At 41.3% G+C, this 18,546-nt stretch overlaps 1 protein-coding gene across 1 annotated transcript; it reads right to left on the bottom strand.

Annotated features, from left to right (window-relative positions):
* Nucleotides 1-764: 764 nt before the first annotated feature.
* LOC127648079 (conserved oligomeric Golgi complex subunit 1-like) lies at nucleotides 765-13,356 on the bottom strand. Its single transcript, XM_052132677.1, has 14 exons — nucleotides 12,651-13,356; nucleotides 11,782-12,026; nucleotides 11,518-11,699; nucleotides 11,139-11,309; nucleotides 10,049-10,205; nucleotides 9,512-9,722; nucleotides 7,471-8,253; nucleotides 6,811-6,957; nucleotides 4,951-5,112; nucleotides 4,683-4,807; nucleotides 4,481-4,589; nucleotides 4,209-4,318; nucleotides 2,640-2,721; nucleotides 765-976 (listed from the first exon to the last, which is right to left on the bottom strand). The coding sequence occupies exons 1-14, from the start codon at nucleotides 13,140-13,142 to the stop codon at nucleotides 866-868; spliced, it is 3,087 nt and encodes a 1,028-aa protein (XP_051988637.1). The 5' UTR covers nucleotides 13,143-13,356; the 3' UTR covers nucleotides 765-865.
* Nucleotides 13,357-18,546: the final 5,190 nt, after the last annotated feature.

Below are 18,546 nucleotides of genomic sequence, written 5' to 3'. Positions count from 1 at the left end.
GGACCAATTTGTTGATGATCCGTGCATTTTCCAGCATGATGAAGCACCATGTCACAAGGCGAGAGTGATAATAAAGTGGCTCTGAGATCATTACATTGAAATTTTGGATCCGTGGTCAGGCAACTCCCCTGATCTTAATCCAATAGAGAACCTGTGGTCAATCCTCAAAAGGACAAGCAGAAGCCCACAAATTGTGATCAACTCAGAGCACTAATAAGGTAAGAATGGATCGCCATCAGTCAGGATTTGGCCCAGAAACTAATATCCAGCATGCCAGAGCGAATTGCAGAGGTTATGAAGAACAAGGGTCAACACTGTAAATATTGACTCTTTGCATATATTGAATGTTTTTGCCAATAAAAGCCTTTAAAACTCATGAAATGCTTATCATTGTTTTCCAGTATACCATAGAACACACAAAAAAATTATCTACAAATACTGAAGCAGAAAACTTTGCAAAACACAAAATTTATGTCACTGCCAATACTTTTGGCCACAGCTGTACATACATACATAATGTATATACTGTAAACTTTGTATACTGTGCACTACATTGTATCATCTTAATTTTAATTAGGAAAAATTGGTAAAATGCCATAAAATACAAGTTATAGTGATAAACATATATGGTTATTTATGGCCAAGCTCTCCTTTTTATATGTTTTGCATAGCAATTTATCTATATAGGCTATCATCAAATTTGTGATAAGATTTTGTGAGAAATAGGCAACACAGGACACCATTTTTACATTTCAAAATTTATTTTTATTACATTTATATATTATTTTACAGACTATTGTATGTACATTTAAAAAAATTATCAATATTAAAATAAAAGGTTATTTGGCCATGCCAGAAAGCCAGCCTAATTTAAAGAGAGAGGGGCTGCTGATTCCTCTTCTTGATCGGCTAACTGCCTGAAAAGATTTCCTGGGTGGAAGCTGTCCTCTGGAGCAGAAGCAGAAGAGGGAGCCACCTAAAAGTATATAAAAAATCCTCAGAAAAGCATATACACCAATCAGCCACAACATTAAAACCACCTGCCTAATATGGTGTAGGTACCCCTCATTTGCCGCCAAAACAGCACCAACCCGCATCTCAGAATAGCATTCGGAGATGATATTCTCCTCAAAATACTCAAACCAGCCCGCGTGGCACCAACAATCAAGTCAATTTTATTTGTATAGCGCCTTTCACAACACACATCGTTTCAAAGCAGCTTTACAGAATATCAGCATTAACAGACGATAAAACTGTAATGTCTATAAAGTCGATCAATCATCATTGTGTAATTTAGATAAAATACGATTTTTAATAGTGTTTAAAAATAATTAAATGATAATTGTATTATTAACCCCAGTGAGCAAGCTGTAGGCGACTGTGGCAAGGAACACAAAACTTCATAAGATGTTGATTAATGGAGAAAATAACCTTGAGAGAAACCAGACTCACTGTGGGGGCCAGTTCCCCTCTGGCTAACATTATGAATGTAATGTAAATATTAATTATGTATAGGTAAAATCATGGTTTAAAATTAATAAACTAAGTGTTAAGGGTCATTGATTAAACATCAATTGTGTTTGAACTGTAAGATTAATGACCAAAGTCTTTGAAGTCCATCTTGATTAATTGCAGAAGTTCACATAGATGCAATTGCCACAATCAAATCACTGAGATCAAATTTTTTCCCCATTCTGATGGTTGATGTGAACATTAACTGAAGCTCCTGTCCCGTATCTACATGATTTTATGAACTGCACTGCTACCACACTATTGGCTGATTAGATAATCGTATGGATGATTGTTGGTGCCAGATGGGCTGGTTTGAGTATTTCTGTAACTGCTGATCTCCTGGGATTTTCACACACAACAGTCTCTAGAATTTACTCCAGAATGGTGCCAAAAACAAAAAACATCCAGTGAGCTACAGTTCTGCGTATGGAAATGCCTTGTTGATGAGAGAGGTCAACAGAGTATGGCCAGACTGGTTCGAACTGACAAAGTCTACGATAAATTTGAATACCACCCTGAACAATTGTGGTGAGAAGAATATCATCTCAGATTGCTATTCTGAGATGTGGGTTGGCACTGTTTTGGTGGCACGAAGGGGACCTACACAATATTAGGCAGGTGGTTTTAATGTTGTGGCTGATCGGTGTAAACTGCCTTTTAATCTGATTTGCATCTCATACTGCATCAACAGATCGATTGGGCACAGAGCTTTGAATAGTTGTTTTCACAGCCTGTATGCTTTAAAACTGCTAAATAAACAGAATATACAGTATCTAATGAATCTGAGCACTACTATGCAATGGGTTGCATTCACAAAGCATATCAGCTGATGCAATCAGTGATTAAGTTTCAGTGAATACAGTCTTGTAACTGCAGAACTATGCATTGCAAGCTCACTGCAAACCATATGCAATATCACCACACAACATGACATCACCCGTTGCCTTCAGATACAGTAGCTCTTCTGCTAGGTCTGGTAAAACTGGGAGCATTGGTAGAAAGTCACTCATTAGCAAACATTGTGAAAAAAATAAAACACCTTCTAATACACCTTCTTCTAATAACGTTCCAGCAAAATGAAGGTATTTAAGTAGTATTCACACACACCAAATTAATAGCCAACTTACCATAGGTCTAGTTATATCTGTTCCATGTGTGGCTGATTTGGCTTTCCGAGAGTTTGTCATACTCAAAGGCAGCAAGCCAAACCTTGCAGAAAACAATTAAAGACAGATTAGATAAAAGTGCCATGAAACTTAAATGTTACTAACATAAATATAGATTTAGAATCTTGAAAAATATATACAATAGCATGCATCTGACATGGACACTTAATCTTACCTCATGCACTTTCCTATACTTTTGCTATTTCACACTTGTACTATATTCACCTATACTATTTACTGTATATTTATGTATATAGCTATCCTATCAGAATTTATTCTTTGATGCTTACAAGCGAAGCATGATGGCTGTTTCACAATTGCATGCCTGAAGCCGAGCTTGTTAGCCAAAGCAGCGCATGAGTCAGAGCTCCACCCCATTAGGCCTTCAGAATTTCTACAGAATCCCTCTACAGTGCAGTAAATAGGGATCTAAAGTCAGATTCATCAACCAATCAAATTGATTTATTTGTTCTTGGTGGGAGTGGTCTTTAGGATATGTCCCAGTCGAGGCCATCTTGCTCAAGTAGGTATAGCTGCAGGCCAGAGATCTCCAAATGGGGGCGGAATCTCCAAAATAGGGAATGGTTTCTCCAGAAGGGGGTTACGCCTACTCCAAAAGGGGGCGACACGTCCACAGAAGGTTAAGGTTAGGAAAAGGGTTAGGTGAGGGGCTCCCTACATCTTTGCTGGCAGTTTGGAGCTCCTGACCCTTTTTGGAGCTCTGTCTGCAGCTATATCCTTCTCTTCTAGCTGGCGTTGAGTGACTAAAATCACACTTTAAGTGATGTACGTAATTTGAAAGCAAAGAGCGCGAATTCTAGCTAACGAGTCGTCTGTCATCACTGCCGCTATCACCATTAGTGGTGATTTTGATTAATTTCAATGACTCAATTCTTTTGATTCCGTTCACTAAAAATTACCGTCTTTTCAGTAACTGCATTGAACTGAAGGCACTGCCATTGAGAAAGAGATCCTTATGGATTTAAAACCCGAGATGTAAACAGGAAAGGAGGGCTGATTTTCACTTTAAATAAATTGGTAAGTGCTTTTTGCATTGGTATAGCAACATCAGGAGTTTGGTAAAGTAACCGTGAACCCTTACGAAACAAAATTTATTGTAAGCAACATTTAAAATCGCAAATATTATAAAAAATCCTGGTATTATAGACCTCCTTGGTTTTGGCTTAAGTGTGTGGACTATTTTTTTTTTAAGTAAATTGGTATTGTTAGTCCGTTGCGACCTAATGTATGGTGTCCATAAGGCGTCTTTTTTTATTAATTGTGAAACTGTGTTTTCTTAATGGCATGAATCACACTGAAGGCAAAGACTTAAAATGCCCGGGCCGCCACTGATGTTAGTAAATGTTCAAAATCACAGTTTTCACAGGGCGATCTGCCTTAAAAGCATTCCAGACTTTGAAAAAATACTTTGAATTTAAAATAAAAAGTGCACAGAATGAAAGTAATTACCTAGCCATAAATGCATAACAATGAGTTAAACAGAGTAAAGGGTAAGAACTTTATACTCACCGGATCTGGCTGCTAGCTAAAGGAAGGATGTTGTATGGTTCCTGAGAGTTGATATTGTTGGTCCTAGAGGTAAACTGCTTCTCTGTGCCAGTCAACAATCCTAAAAGCACCTAGAAAGGAGATGAGATCAACATAAGAATGCACAAGATAAAAAAATCTGTTCAACTGACAAAGGCTGACAAAGCCATGACAGCAAGCTAATACGACAATCTAAATCACAAGAGAATTGGCCAATTGAATAAGTCAATTAAACCAATAATGGCAATGCTTACAGAGGTCCTTTGTGAGAGTCTGTTCAGGTTGCTGTTGAGATGTGGAGTAAAAACATCCAAGTCAAATGGATCAATGTAACCTTCCAGGGAGTCATAGACCTGCTGGATCCTTTAAAAACACCAGTAGTAAAGAAAAGGTATAAGATGTCTGCTGGGCAGAAATAGATTTTATCGCAGTAGATTGTCCTTGTGTACATGTTACCTTGGGTCTTGCTGTGACCGGGAGCTCCTGCCCTCTTCAAGGCGGGCCCCTAAAGTGGCATTTAAATACCTGAGGTCAAACAGTAGCTGCAAAGCTCTGTTTTGGGTCATGGGGAGGGCTGCGTCCTAGAGAGAGACAGATAGAAATGGAGCAAGAACGAGGAGGAAGGATAGCAGCAGAGAATTTGTTTAAAGGAATTATTCAGTTATAACTCTGAAAAAAGAGCAAGAGGTAAGAGAGTGTGTGAGAGAGAGATCTATTGCCTCACCTTGCTCTGTGGGTCCCGAGAGAGTTTTTCGTACTCACTCACCACCTGGTCTAGACATCCTCGCAAGACATCCAACAGAGTGACCTTTGGTAATGCATGACCACCGACCCTATTGACTTCAAGGCACAGATGAAAGAGTAAGGATTGAATATACCACGAGGGCTGCAGAAAGAAGAAAAACGGACAAAATTTGAGTCATTTACTTTTACAATTAATTACATTTGAATGAATCAAATACAGTTAAATCCTCATTATTCAATAAAGAAATATCAATATTTGAATTACTGAGCAATATCACAAAACATTTCCTGTCCAAACTACACTCATGTATTCATTATTTATTACTAGGGCTGTCAATTGATAAAAACAAATTGTATCATATTCATTATATGCTATGCAAATCAATTAATCAAATTATCATAAATATTTGCTGAGAAAGACCCCAAAATAAACAAAATCTATATATAATGATTAAATTATGTTTAAATAATTATACAAATAATATACAAAAATGTATGAATTACAATACATTATTGTGGCAGACAAGTAAAGCATTGATTAGACCAGGGGCGTAGGAACCATTTTAACTGGGCATGGGACATGTCCCCCTCACTTTTAGAAATACCAAAATTAAAAGTTAAGTTGTTATGCTTTCTTTCAAACTATATCATATATTCTTAAAAACATCTTCTTTCAGCTGCTCCCATTAGGAGTCACCACACCGGAACATCCATGATCTGAATATTTGACTTGGCACACTTTTTATGCCAGATGCCTTTCCTGACGCAACTCCCAGTGGCTGGGAGACTCGTACTCACACCTACATGGCAATTTAGGGTCTCCAATTCACTTAACCGGCATGTTTTTGGACTTGTGGGGGAAACCGGAGCACCCGGAGGAAACCCACACAAACACAGGGAGAACATGCAAACTCCACACAGCAAGGCCCAGATGAGCTGGGACTCAAACCCGGGACCTTCTTGCTGTGAGGCGACAGTGCTAACCACTGAATATTCCTAAAAACATATTCTTAAAAAAAAAAAAATACTTAAAATCTGTCATATTGTGAAGAAAGGCTGGTTAAATTTAGAATATGTCAACCCAGTTTTCAGATCGTTCCTATGCACCTAGATTAGACAACACAAAAAGTGCCTTTAGAAAGCAATACATTATTTCCATGTCATTGAACACAAGCCCATCTTTGGCCTAGAAATCCATTTTGCAATTGAGTTTATCAATCTGTCCATGGTGGAGTTATTATAAGGGCTTGTCTAAGGACGTGTTGATGTACACATTCATCAGACTTTTGAAGCGTCTCAGGCATCTTTGGTTGAGCTGCTTCATAAACACAGCATTTTTAGGTTGCTGTGTCAAGTTAAACGTAGTTTGAAACTTAGAAAAACACTTTTATAGATCCCTGCATTCAGAGTTGCGCTTTGTCCAGTTGGGTTTTAATGCAAAACTTGTCTTTATCTTTTGCTGTCTGCTGTGGTTTGTTGCCTGTACAGCTGGAGTTGTGCTTACTGCCCCCTGCTGACTAAGACTTGTAAAACGTGGTACTTTCAAACTTACTTACTGCCAAATCAAACAATGAATAAAACATATCTTTTATTTCATCATAGCTCTACCATTCAACAAAGCAACCAATGAAGGTGGTACTTCAAGATTGAATTACTCCGATGGTAGGAAAATTCCATATTATAGTCAGGGGACATGATTAATTACATACATTTATTAAAAAAGTTATGTATCAAATAATTAACCACACTAAATTAACATGCGACAGCCCTATTTGACACATGAAAGTATTTATTCAAGTATTTATGCTAGTGATAATGAAAGAACAAATGTAGCTGTTACCTGCACAGGGAGGCGTATTTTGGACATTATATTATTTCCTGACTCGGTCTCTTCCTGTATCTCAAGCTCCTCCCAATTTGTTGCTGTACCCAGGATGGAGCCAGCAGTTCCTGCATGTAGAGTTGTAGCAAAGCTGCCCACAAGTTCCTAAACAATGCATTACTTTTTTAGACTAACCTTAGACACTTGTAAGCCAGGCCTTGACCTAAATTCCACTGAACAATAAACATCCAGAATATTTTCATAAATTATAGCAATTATTGCATTGTCTGTCTCTAGGGTTAGTTCACCCAAAAATGAAATTTCTGTCATTATTTACTCACCCTCATGTTTTTCCAAACCCATAATAATGTATTTCTTCTGTGGAATACAAAAAAGGAGATGTTAGGCAGAATGTTAGCATCAGTCACCATTTACTTTCATTATATGGAAAATAGATGCAATGAAAGTGAATGGTGACTGAGACACACTGACTAACGTGTCCTTTTGTGTTCCATGAAAGAAACAATCACGTTTGGAACAACGTGAGGGTGAGTAAATTATGACAGAATTACATTTTTACATTAACGATCACCTTAAGCAATTGGTTTCGTTCCCCATGAAGTAATATATGTTGCTAACCAACCAGAACTCAAACTAAAAGTGGCATAGTGAACTTACCTTGGTGAGTGCCAAGCTCCATATACCATAGGCCTCCATGCTGCAAGATAGAAGTTCATCTTTCAGACTGCTCCACTTCGCTTGTGCTGGGCTGACCTCTGCTGTCTTTGCTGCACTGCCTTTGCCCAACTTTTTGCCCTGTCGAGGTGTGCCTCTGCTCAAAGGATCCACACACCCCTGCTTACCCAGGATGCATTGTTTCAGACTGGGGCACAACTCCCCGATTGACTGGCACAGTCTGGCCATAAAGAGTACTGCACTTAACTGGCTAGGGATCTTGGACTTATCCTGGGCATTAGCAAGCTCAGTGCGCACACTGCCAAGGATGCCCCTCACACATGTCAGGCAGTGGTCTCTAAGAACGTCCTCCACTGCTTCTGCATCCATAAAGCGGTTAATAGTGGATATAGTTGCGACTGGGACAGTGTCTGATGTCTCCTTGCTTTCCTCTGAGGGCAAGTAGTGCTGCAGATCATCTAGTTTGGCTCTGAGCTTGGAGTCCAGGCTGGAGCAGAATGTTTGGACACATGGGGTGAGGGCCTGGGTCTTCATGGACAGGGCACTCTTCTGCTGGGGGCTTCGTTGGGATATACTCACCCAAGCCGTATCACTAAGGAGGTCCCCTTGAGACTCGGACCACAGGAAAGCAGCAACGTCGCTCTCGTACTGCGCCCCTCGGCTGAAACTCCCAGTTGAGGTCTGGCCCTGTAGATCCCGCAGTGCCAGAGACAAGAGCTGTCTGGAGCTGCTGGAGATCCCTTCTGTGCCCTCCTGTGTGACAGCCTAGAGAGAGGAAAGTTTAAAGATTAATAAGGTGGTTGCTTGAATGCTACAGAATTAAATACATGCACACACTCAGATTTGTTCTTGTGGATCATGGCACCAGCAATGCCAAGTTATGGGCTCGATTCTCTGGGAATAGGGGTGGGAATCAGCAGAAACCTGCAATTACAATATTAATTAGGAGTTGGTCACGAGGAGTAGTATGAGGCTCCACATGCTGCGAGTCCCCGCGTTGTCATGCACAGCGAACCACATGATAAGATGCGCGGATTGACTGTCTCAGAAGCGGAGGCAACTTAGACTTGTCCTCCGCCACCCGGATTGAGGTGATGAACCGCGCCACCACGAGGACCTAGTAAGCAGTGGAAATTGGGCATTCCAAATTGGGAGATAAGGGGATAAAAATTTAATACATAAAACAAGACACAAAATTCCACAGAAAACTGTTTCATTCTTGCAACCTTCATCAGGTGACCGAAACATTGTATTAATTAAATAGTTTATTCGCAAGCAGCATCAGAGTGCGGGATTTTGATTCTTGTTTATTTATTTCAGTTATTTTTCATATGCACCTGCTGATAATTTATCAGGTGTGCAGTGTTTTTTTCTTTAGTGTACTGTGATTCAAAATGTTATATTGTAAGTTATATATTGCAATCTTTTACTGACTTGTTTCTCATTTATGTTCATTTGGTGCTTTACTTTATCATAGAGCTGTAGAAGTAGCATAGGCATGTCAGTGTTACTAAAAAAAATATTTGAGTTGTTTATCATTACAGAAAAACTTTTGCATTCTAGCTGTATGGATGATTTGTACAGACAGACAGCTTACAAATGAATCAAGTTATAGATTTATATTCTGAGGTTCTGAGTTTGCATTTTGAAGAAAAATAGAAATAAATGAGTGTTTGTCAAACTTATGTTGCAATATGTGTCACCATCTCAGAAACTTGCTCTGAGTGGTGCTCAAACTCTCTTTTTCCCCCCAAAAATGTTATGCCTGGCGTTAGAATATCAATTCAGTACCGTGGGGTACAATTTGGTGATACCAATTTTTTTCTCTCACTTCTACCACGGAACACAGACACACACTGATAAAATGTATATCTTAAATGTACCGCAAATAACCTTTTTTGAGGGGATGTTTGATACCTCACCAGGATCTTGTGTAATGTTAATAACATATCTAATAAGACTCACACAGAACTTACTGCTTACCTATCAGACTAGTTAAACTGGTTGCATCGCTTGTGAGTACCTGAAGTCGCTGGAGAAAGAGCTGCTGTAAAAGGTCATCCCACAAGGCCAGAGGTCGCTCAAGCAGGCACTGGCACACTGTACTCCAGTGCTGGCTGATGGATTCACTGCTGAGCAGCTCCCACACAGCATCTCTGATTGCCGCTAGACCCTTCAGACTCTTCACATAGACCAGCAGACTGCTAACTCCACTGCGGATATCCTCCTTGCAGCTATTAAAATACATATCAGTATTCCAAATAAATGCTGATGTGAAACAATTATACAATGCAAAATTAATTTGTGGGTCACACGACAGTCTTTCTTCCATGGAGCGCAAAAGATGTTAGACAGTATGTTTGTCTCAGTCACCATTTAGTTCCATAGCATCTTTCTTCCATACACTGAAGGTAAATGGTTACTGAAGCTCTCTAACTGGCTAACATCATATTTTGTGTTCCTTAAAAGAAATAAAGTCCATGAAAAAAACATGAGGGTGAGTATATGATGAGAGAATTTTCATTTTGGGGTGAACTATCCCTTTAAGGATGGCACATACGTATCAATCCACTGCTGCAGTGTGTCTCTGAGCTGCTCCCTCTGTATGTGTTGTGCTAGTGTCCGAAGAGCAGGCTGGAAGCTCAACACTGCAGGAGGAAGGTGTTTAAACCAGCTGCCTATGCTCATCTCCTTGTCCAGAACCTTCTTGTCTTTCCCTGGATCACAGTCACAAAACCTTCAATTAGAAACAAATATAAAAGATACCCCACTATACATCTTAAATGATGTCATTAGTGATTATTAGTGATCAATATATATTGGCACGGGTGATTATTCGGCCGAAATTGCCCAATTAACAGATATACTTATTTTGCAGACATCATTGTCAATGAACAGTGCTCAGTATTTAGTGAAAAGAAAATATATATTTTAAATATATTATTTTACAGATACACACATATACATATATATATATATATATATATATATATATATAAATAATTGTATTTATATTATAAATATTGATTTTAGTGGGCCTTAAAAACCCAAATTATTTATTTTAAAGATGTAGTTCACCCATAAATGAAAATGATCTCATCATTTACTCACCTTCATGCCATCCCAGATGTGTATGACTTTTTTTCTTCTGCAGAACACAAATTAATATTTTTAACAATGTCTCAGCTCTGTTGGTCCATACAATACAAGTGAATGGTGGACATAAATTTGAAGCTCCAAAAAGCACATAAAGACAGCATAAAAGTAATTCACAAAACTCCAGTCATTAAATCCATGTGTTCAGAAGTGATATGATAGGTGCGGGTGAGAAACAGACATATTTGAGTCTTTTTTAATGAAAATCTCCACACTCACTTTCACATTCTACTACTTTTTTGCCGATTCTCATTCTTTTTACTTATCATTTTATGTGCTTAGCATTTATGTGCTTTTTGGACCAAAGTTCGGATCAGCATTCACTTGCATTGTGTAGACCAACAGAGCTGAAATAATCTTCTAAAAATATTAATTTGTGTTCTGCAGAAGAAAGAAAGTCATACACATCTGGAATGCCATGAGGGTGGGTGACTTTTTTGAGGAAACTATCCCTTTAAGCATAACTATGTGTAAACATGAATCCCAAAACTGACCAGTGGATGTGTTAGAGGTCACATCCTCCAAGGTGGTGAAAAGTAGGCCACAGCCCAAACTGGTATCGGACACTTGGCCCTCCGGAGGCACATAAAACACAGCGTAAGCCTGGTACAGGGTGGTCACCAGCAGCTCCACCAATGAACAAACCTGGGCTTTAACACCAGCACCTAAGAGAGGAACAGCAGCACATCCAGATCAAAAACAACATGAAATTACAAATGTTATAAATACAGAAATAAGACAACAAGCTCTAGCTTTTATTAAGTCAAAAGGAACTACATGCATGTCTGCTGTTTTAATTTAGATCCTTTTTGAGTGTCGCTTTTAATTTCATAAACAACTGAACCGAAGGACAACTTTGTATTGAGAACACACCATGCTGAGGCTGATTGAGCAGTTGCTGAATGGACACTTTTCTAGCCAGCAGAAAATCAGCGAGTGCCTGGCGAGGAGAGCTGTCCTCCAGGAGCATGGTTGAGACCAGCGCTTCGGCGATTGCCTGATCAGACACTGCCCTACCACGCAGCACAGATTTGCTCTCCAATAAGATTGTAGATCTACAAACAAAGATGGAAAGCTTTTGAAAAGAAAAAAACAAAAGTGCATGGTGCATCAGAAAAGCATTTAAATCAAATGTACCTGAAGTGACCAGCAGCTGCTACCTGCCGCACCAGGATGGGGAAGCGAGAGAGAATGGGGCTGTACTGATGTCCTCCGCCCTCCAAGTGTAACTGTCTGTGAAGGTGACAGCACATCAGGTAGAGCTGTGTGGCTTGCAGGTACTGCGAGGACTCCATGGCACTCCAGATCCGCTCAGGGATTTCCAGGAGTAGCTTTATCTGTGATGCCATTGTGTAGAATTTCTCCTGGGACGGTTTCTGGCCCTGCTGGGACCAAACACTCATGATACAGATGTCCTTGAGCTGCCTGATACTGAAACTGAAACTGAACTGGCCTCCTAGACAACATCTTTGGGAATCATAGGCAGTTGTGAGACACAGCCTGATACTGTCATACAACGTAATGAGATAAAGTTCGGTAAAGTTGGAAACATATTCACAGATTCTAACTAAGTGTTGTGGTATAACCAACAGGAAAGCACTGATGTGTGAAGTGATTTTGGTGACACTACACTAAGAGTGAAGTTATTGAATATTTTTGTAGTATCGCTTTTCGGTGTTGCACTTTGTAGACGGTCCCTGCGCACACAGCCGGCAGCATGTAGAGACCAATGTTATTGGTCCAGCTAAGAAGACGGCTCGTTTTTTTATTTAAATGAAGTTGTAGCTCGTTTTCTACCTTACTACGGTTGGATAGAGGCGTCGTTTTTGTTTTAACAAAGTTTCTCTTATGAGTTATTGATCCGGGAATGGATGAACAATGAACAATGAACAATGTGAACAAGGGTGGCATTAAACAAAATCTGATCATATGCATAACTTTTAAAGTTAAGGTTGTTATCAGGTTGGCATCCTTATTAAGGCAGCCAACCAAGCATAAGATCCTACCTCTGCTTTGCAACTGGCCTGAGGAGTGTGCTTCCCCTGCTTCAGTTTGTGGCTGTATCGATACATGTCCTGAATGGACTGAACGACACTTTCCGAGCACTGTCTCATCTCTCCGATCGTGTCAGCTGCATCGATCAGATCCCGGTATCGTTCACCAACCATCTGTCGCAGTTCCTCCTTCTTTTGCTCTATCTCTCCACGCACTTTCCTCTCGATAGAGCGAATCTCATCGGTACTGTACCGTTCAAACAAAACGGTGGGGTCTTTAATTTCTGAGACCCTCAGAGACTGGGCCGATACCGTAGCCATCTCTTTAAACCTGATCTGATGAGTGCAGAATCCCGGAAGCACGAACAAGATTCCCTTCCACGTAAACAAGGCATCAGGGGTCACTCCTCGCGTCTTTCTCGAAAAACGCAGCTCAACTGCAGCTGCAGTGAGACAGCGGCTCCTTGCGTGAAGGTTTGGTACTGCAACGTGCCGGTGAGGCATATGGCAAATGCCCGTCGGACATTTAATCACATGCTGGCTGGATATGAATGATAGTGGTACAGATCATTGTGAAATTCTGCTAGTGAAAATGCAGTTAAAGATATCACGAATTACAGTTTTTAACGTGAAAATTAAAATTTTATATCAATAATGTGTAGGCTATTCACGCAAGTGTGTAACTTTTATATCAAGCATAGACATTTTACTAGTAGGCCTACATGTACTGATAAAATAGTTTTAGCACTTTCACAAGTAATAGCCTAATAGCGCGGTAAAGTTAGTTTGACGTTCTACATTCAATGGACATTCGGTTTCGCAGATGTAAAGGACCATCTGAAAACTCCACTCACTACACTAAAACATAGGAGATGTCCACTCATTCATTCAATACACGTGCAAGTTATACATGAAAAAAGTAAACAGTAAAATACATTTTCACATTCAGAATGTTCTAATAACTTCCCAGAGGACAGATTCCAAGAACACAGGATGAGATGTTACTATCCTTGTGCAAGCACTTCCAAGAGTTCATGAACAGTGAGCCTGGTGAAATTTGGGGAGCGCATCATCAGTAGTGTACCTTTGGTTCCTAGGGTGTTTCGGCCTTTCACACTATACACCCTCCCCAAAGGCGGCCAGCGACAGGGTGATCAATCCTATGCTTGCGTCCCATTCCCAATTAGTCATAGGAGTTGCCTTGTTGTTAATAGCCAACATCCCATGGGACTATGCATGGCAGGGGCGTCCTCCTCCCTGAGTCAAGCATTGTTGACCGCATACCTCCTGGCCCTCTCACTTCGGGGCCCAGCTGGGGTCTCTCCTCTTCATCCAGAGCCACTGACTGCTGCCTTCTGCCGCCTCCGACACAGCTCTGATTGCTGAACGCTGGCTCTGGCCCTTAATTCCCAGGTCTGTAAGCAGTCTGGCTGTAGATGTTGCCACACAAAACCTCTGCAGCCCACCTCCACTGGTCAGACTTCTGTGTTCCAGCCATGATGCCGTGCTTCGGCAGCTAGATTGGCATAGCGCAGATGTTTTCGCTCATAAGCCTCATCTACTGAGTCCTCCCAGGGTACTGTGAGCTCAATGATGAAGACCTTCTTGAGCGAACGGGACCAGAGCACCATGTCAGGTCTTAGGGTGGTGGTTGCGATCTCCGGAGGAAACACAAGTTGCCGTCCAATGTCAGCTAGCATTTTCCAGTCGCGGGCCAAGCGCAGCTGGTCTCGCTCTAATGGTGTAGAGCCGCTCTTCGGTGGTTTAGCCCCTTCGCGGACAAAGGTCGTCCGTAAGGGGTGTGATGCTGCTGGGGGTGATAGGGAGTTGGTGGCAGCTCGCTTGTCCTCCAGGGCGGACGCAAGGTTTTTAAGGACTTGGTTGTGATGCCAAGTGTAGCGTCCTTGGGTGAGGCTTGTTTTACACCCTATGAGAATGTGCCTGAGGTTGGCTGGCATGGAACAGAGGGCACAGTCCGGATCTTCACCATACCATTGGTGAAGATTAACTGGTATTGGAAGGATGTCATATGTTGCTCTGATGGAAAAGCTCAACCGCCTCGCTTCCATGGCCCACAGATCCTTCCAGCTGATCTTCCTCTTCTCCACACTGTCCCATCGAGTCCACTGTCCCTGTTTGGCAAGAGAGACTGCCTTGGCCCACCTTGCAGCCTCCTCCTGATGGCGTACTTCCTGCACTACCATCTTCCGCCGCTCTGATGCAGTGGCCTTACTCCAAGCAGCGCGGCTAGTTAGCCCAAGGCCTCCTCTCCCTTGCTGAACATGACCCACAATGTCAGCATGTCTGAGGGCTGCTGTTGCCTCCTGGACTGCTTTTCCTGGCCTCCATTTGCGCCCAGTTGCCAAAGTCGGTGCGTTGTTGCTCACCACTGGGTCTCGAGATTCATTCAGTGTCATCTGGAGCCTGGTTTTTGCACACTTGAATTCCTCTGTTAGACTGGTGGGGGGCAGCTTGAGGACACCATCTCCATAGAGGCCTATGGTGGTAAGGCATCGTGGAACTCCGAGCCACTTCTTTAAGTAGCCTGTGACTACTCTTTCCATCTTCTCCACTGTTGAGATTGGAACCTCATACACTGCTAGGGGCCACAACACCCAGGGTAGGAGACCAAACTGCAGACACCAAGCCTTTAACTTTCCAGGTAGCTGGGTGTTGTCGATGGACTGTAGGCTACTACTGATGTCTTTGCGCAGCTGTTGCACCTGGTTTTTGTCCTTCATGCTTGCATCATACCACCTTCCAAGGCTTTTTACCGGCTGCTCAGACACTGTTGGGATTTGGTCATCTCCAATGAAGAATTTCAGGTCAGAGAGTAATCCCTTAACAATCGAGATGCTGCGTGACTTAGATGGTTTAATCATCATAAGGGCCCAGATGATGTTCTCCTTGAGTTTTCTGAGCAGTCTCCTGGTGCATGGAACAGTGGTGGTCAATGTTGTAATGTCGTCCATGTAGGCTCTGAGTGGAGGGAGGCGGAAGCCAGAGTCGACTCGCTGTTCACCAGCAACCCATTTTGAGAATCTGATGATAACCTCCATTGCCATTATCAATGCCAACGGAGAAATGGTACACCCCGCCATTATACCTACATTCAGGCACTGCCATGAGGTGGTGAACTCTGAGGTGGTGAAGCAGAACTGCAGATCCTGGAAGTACAAATTCACCAGGGTTGTGATGGTGTCCGGTATGTAGAAAAATCTGAAGGCAGACCACAAGAGTTCATGGGGCACAGAGCCAAATGCATTGGCGAGGTCAAGGAAGACTACATGGAGGTCCCTTTTCTCCACCCTGGCCATTTGGATCTGGTGCCAGATCATGCTGGAATGTTCCATGCAGCCAGAGAACCCTGATATTCCTGCCTTCTGTACAGGTGTATCGACACTTTGTATGGGACTTCATTTGGCCCCGGGGCTGATGCTGTTCTTGCCTGTCGAACTGTGTTTTCCACCTCTTTCCATATCGGAGGGCTGGTCTCCATATGATTTTCCGGGGGTTCAATGGGTGGGATATCTGATGGGATGGCCAGATGTTCATGTCGCTTTGAGTCAAAGTTTGTTGTTCTCAGGTGCTCCTGTAGGTCTTTCTTTGTTGTTTTTAGAGCTCCACTTTTTTCCTTCATGAAAAGACTTTTAAGGAACTTGAAGGGATCATTATAGAATCGAGTTCTAGTTTGTTCTTTCTTCCTTCTGTGTTTCCATAGGTTCTCTGCTCTATGGAGGGATGCCAACCGGGTTTTGATGTCAGCCTAAAGTGCCTCTATGCCCTCCTTTTCCACTTCCGAGGCCTTCTTCCACTGTTTCTTAAGCTGACTCCTTTCTTGAACAATGCGCTTGATTTCTTGTTGCCTCCTGGAAACTGGTGGGGTTGGAACCTTTCTCCCGCCTTTTGCCTCTTGCACTCAAAGCTTTCTGCCCCGTATTCATAGATGATGTCCCCCATCCTCTCCAACTTCTTCTCCACTATGCCTCGAAGTTACTCGAGGGTCAAGGTAAGGTCAGTATTCACTGTTTCCCACAACTTGTTGTCACTGGCGCCAGGCCACTTCACATACGGTCTGTGCCCTGGTAGTCTCCTCTCGACTACAGGTCTGGGAGGCTGGGTGAGTTCCACTCCTGTTGTTGGTTCCACCTCAGTTGTTACTTTGGTGCTTGAGATTACGTCCTCCATGACAGTGGTACTGATGCACTGCAAACTATGGTTTGCGTCCAGTTGCTGTGCTTCATTCAACTGATTTGATCGCTTTCGCAGAAAGTAATCAATGCGAGGCCTCTGTCTCTCTTTACCCAAACACACCTTCTTCCCCTGGTGGATCCTCAACCCATGGTGTGATGTAACTTTCCTTCAACCACAGACACATACCTGCATCTGTTTGTGGCCCACTGTTGCAGCGGAACTTGTGACAGTTGCTGCGGTGTTCTCTTGTGCTGTGCTCTCATTACTCATAGTCATTTCCGGTCCAGTCATTACCATGTTGTCAGCCGATGAGTCATCTTCCGCCCCCGCTCTCGCAGACTCTAGGGGTATTTTCATATGTTGACTTTCTGTAGCTAAAGCGGGTGTTTCCAACATACTGCGAAGCATGGGAAACTACAGAAATGGGAAGCTACCCCATGACTGTACCAGTGGGGTCTATTCCCTCCTGTCAACCATCTCTCCATGCCGCCGACAGACAGACATACAGGTGAGATTATTACTATATGATCAATTATATAAGTATAGTGAACAATTTTTTGGTGAAAAATATTCACTAAAATTCTAATTCTAATTGTAAAGGTTGTAGTAACTTCACAGAGGATAGATTAACTTACTACAGGTAAAATGATTACAGTATGATCAATTATATAAGTACAGTAATCAATTAGCTTTGAAAAATATTCACTAAAATTCACCAAAATCATATTTTCTCATTTTAAAGGCCATAGATATGTAAATATGCAGTGTTATATTACTGTCTTTGAAATGCTATTACTTCTCGGTGTTTAAAACATTATCATATTAGTGGATCTACATTAATGCTATGCCTTTTACTTTTTGAATCTTGACATTATAATTTTTTTAGACCCTGATCAGCACAACACCAGCAGGTCTAGGGCCACAACCTGCAACGCCATCTACAGGTACATTAGATAAAGAGTGCAAAATGACAAGGTGTCAGAGGCTTTAGGCCTTGCTGTTATGTGTATTACAGTTAGGATAAAACAGGAAAAAGAGCACACACCATTTCTGTATGATGTTATTGCTTTGGCTTCCAGTTATTCTGAGTATATAGCCTATTTTAAGATCTTAATATCTTATAATACTTTCCCCCACGATTTATAATTGATATGCTGCCAAAATATGTTTCATATTTCATATTTATTTATAATTGATAAGCTGACAAAATATGTTTCATATTCAAAATATGTTTTACACATCAGAGCAATGTGACCTTCTGCATTTTTGTGCTTTAACTCTTTAATACAATCTCTTTTTGCATAAACTGTAATAAACATTATTCACACTGTATAAAGAAATTTCAGTACACGTTTTCCAAAATATTATTACTTAATGGTTTCAAATGTTACCATCTTCTTTTAATGTTTTTATACTTTCACTGTCCGTTTATTTTCACTTACTATTTATTACCTGCTTATATTTGACTGTAAATTACTATAGATTTCAATGAGTACTGGTTTTGTGTTACTTTGTATGTCAGTCAGCACTGATTGGCTGACATTTGCTAATGTCAATTTGCATCTGATATAGAAAATACAAATTTACCATTTCCTGTGTGTCATTCCAGTGTTCTATAATATATGGAAGCACTGGTCATTTAATTTGGTCTAAAACATCTGAAAAATGGGACACGTGCAAAAAAAAAAAAAAAAAAAAGAGTGTTCATAAGGTA

The sequence above is a fragment of the Xyrauchen texanus genome, chromosome 8 (assembly GCF_025860055.1).
Source record: "Xyrauchen texanus isolate HMW12.3.18 chromosome 8, RBS_HiC_50CHRs, whole genome shotgun sequence".
Lineage (NCBI taxonomy): Eukaryota > Metazoa > Chordata > Actinopteri > Cypriniformes > Catostomidae > Xyrauchen > Xyrauchen texanus.
The sequence above is the reverse complement of the archived record's forward strand: the minus strand, read 5'-3'. Positions and strand labels throughout refer to the sequence as shown.

Coding starts and splice junctions, on each gene's coding strand:
- LOC127648079 (XM_052132677.1), bottom strand. CDS start 13,142: ATGCCTCACCGGCACGTTGCAGTACCAAACCTTCACGCAAGGAGCCGC. Junction 10,206..11,138: donor GACCTCTAACACATCCACTG/GTCAGTTTTGGG, acceptor ACTGTGATCCAG/GGAAAGACAAGAAGGTTCTG. Junction 2,722..4,208: donor TTAGCTAGCAGCCAGATCCG/GTGAGTATAAAG, acceptor GTTTTCTGCAAG/GTTTGGCTTGCTGCCTTTGA.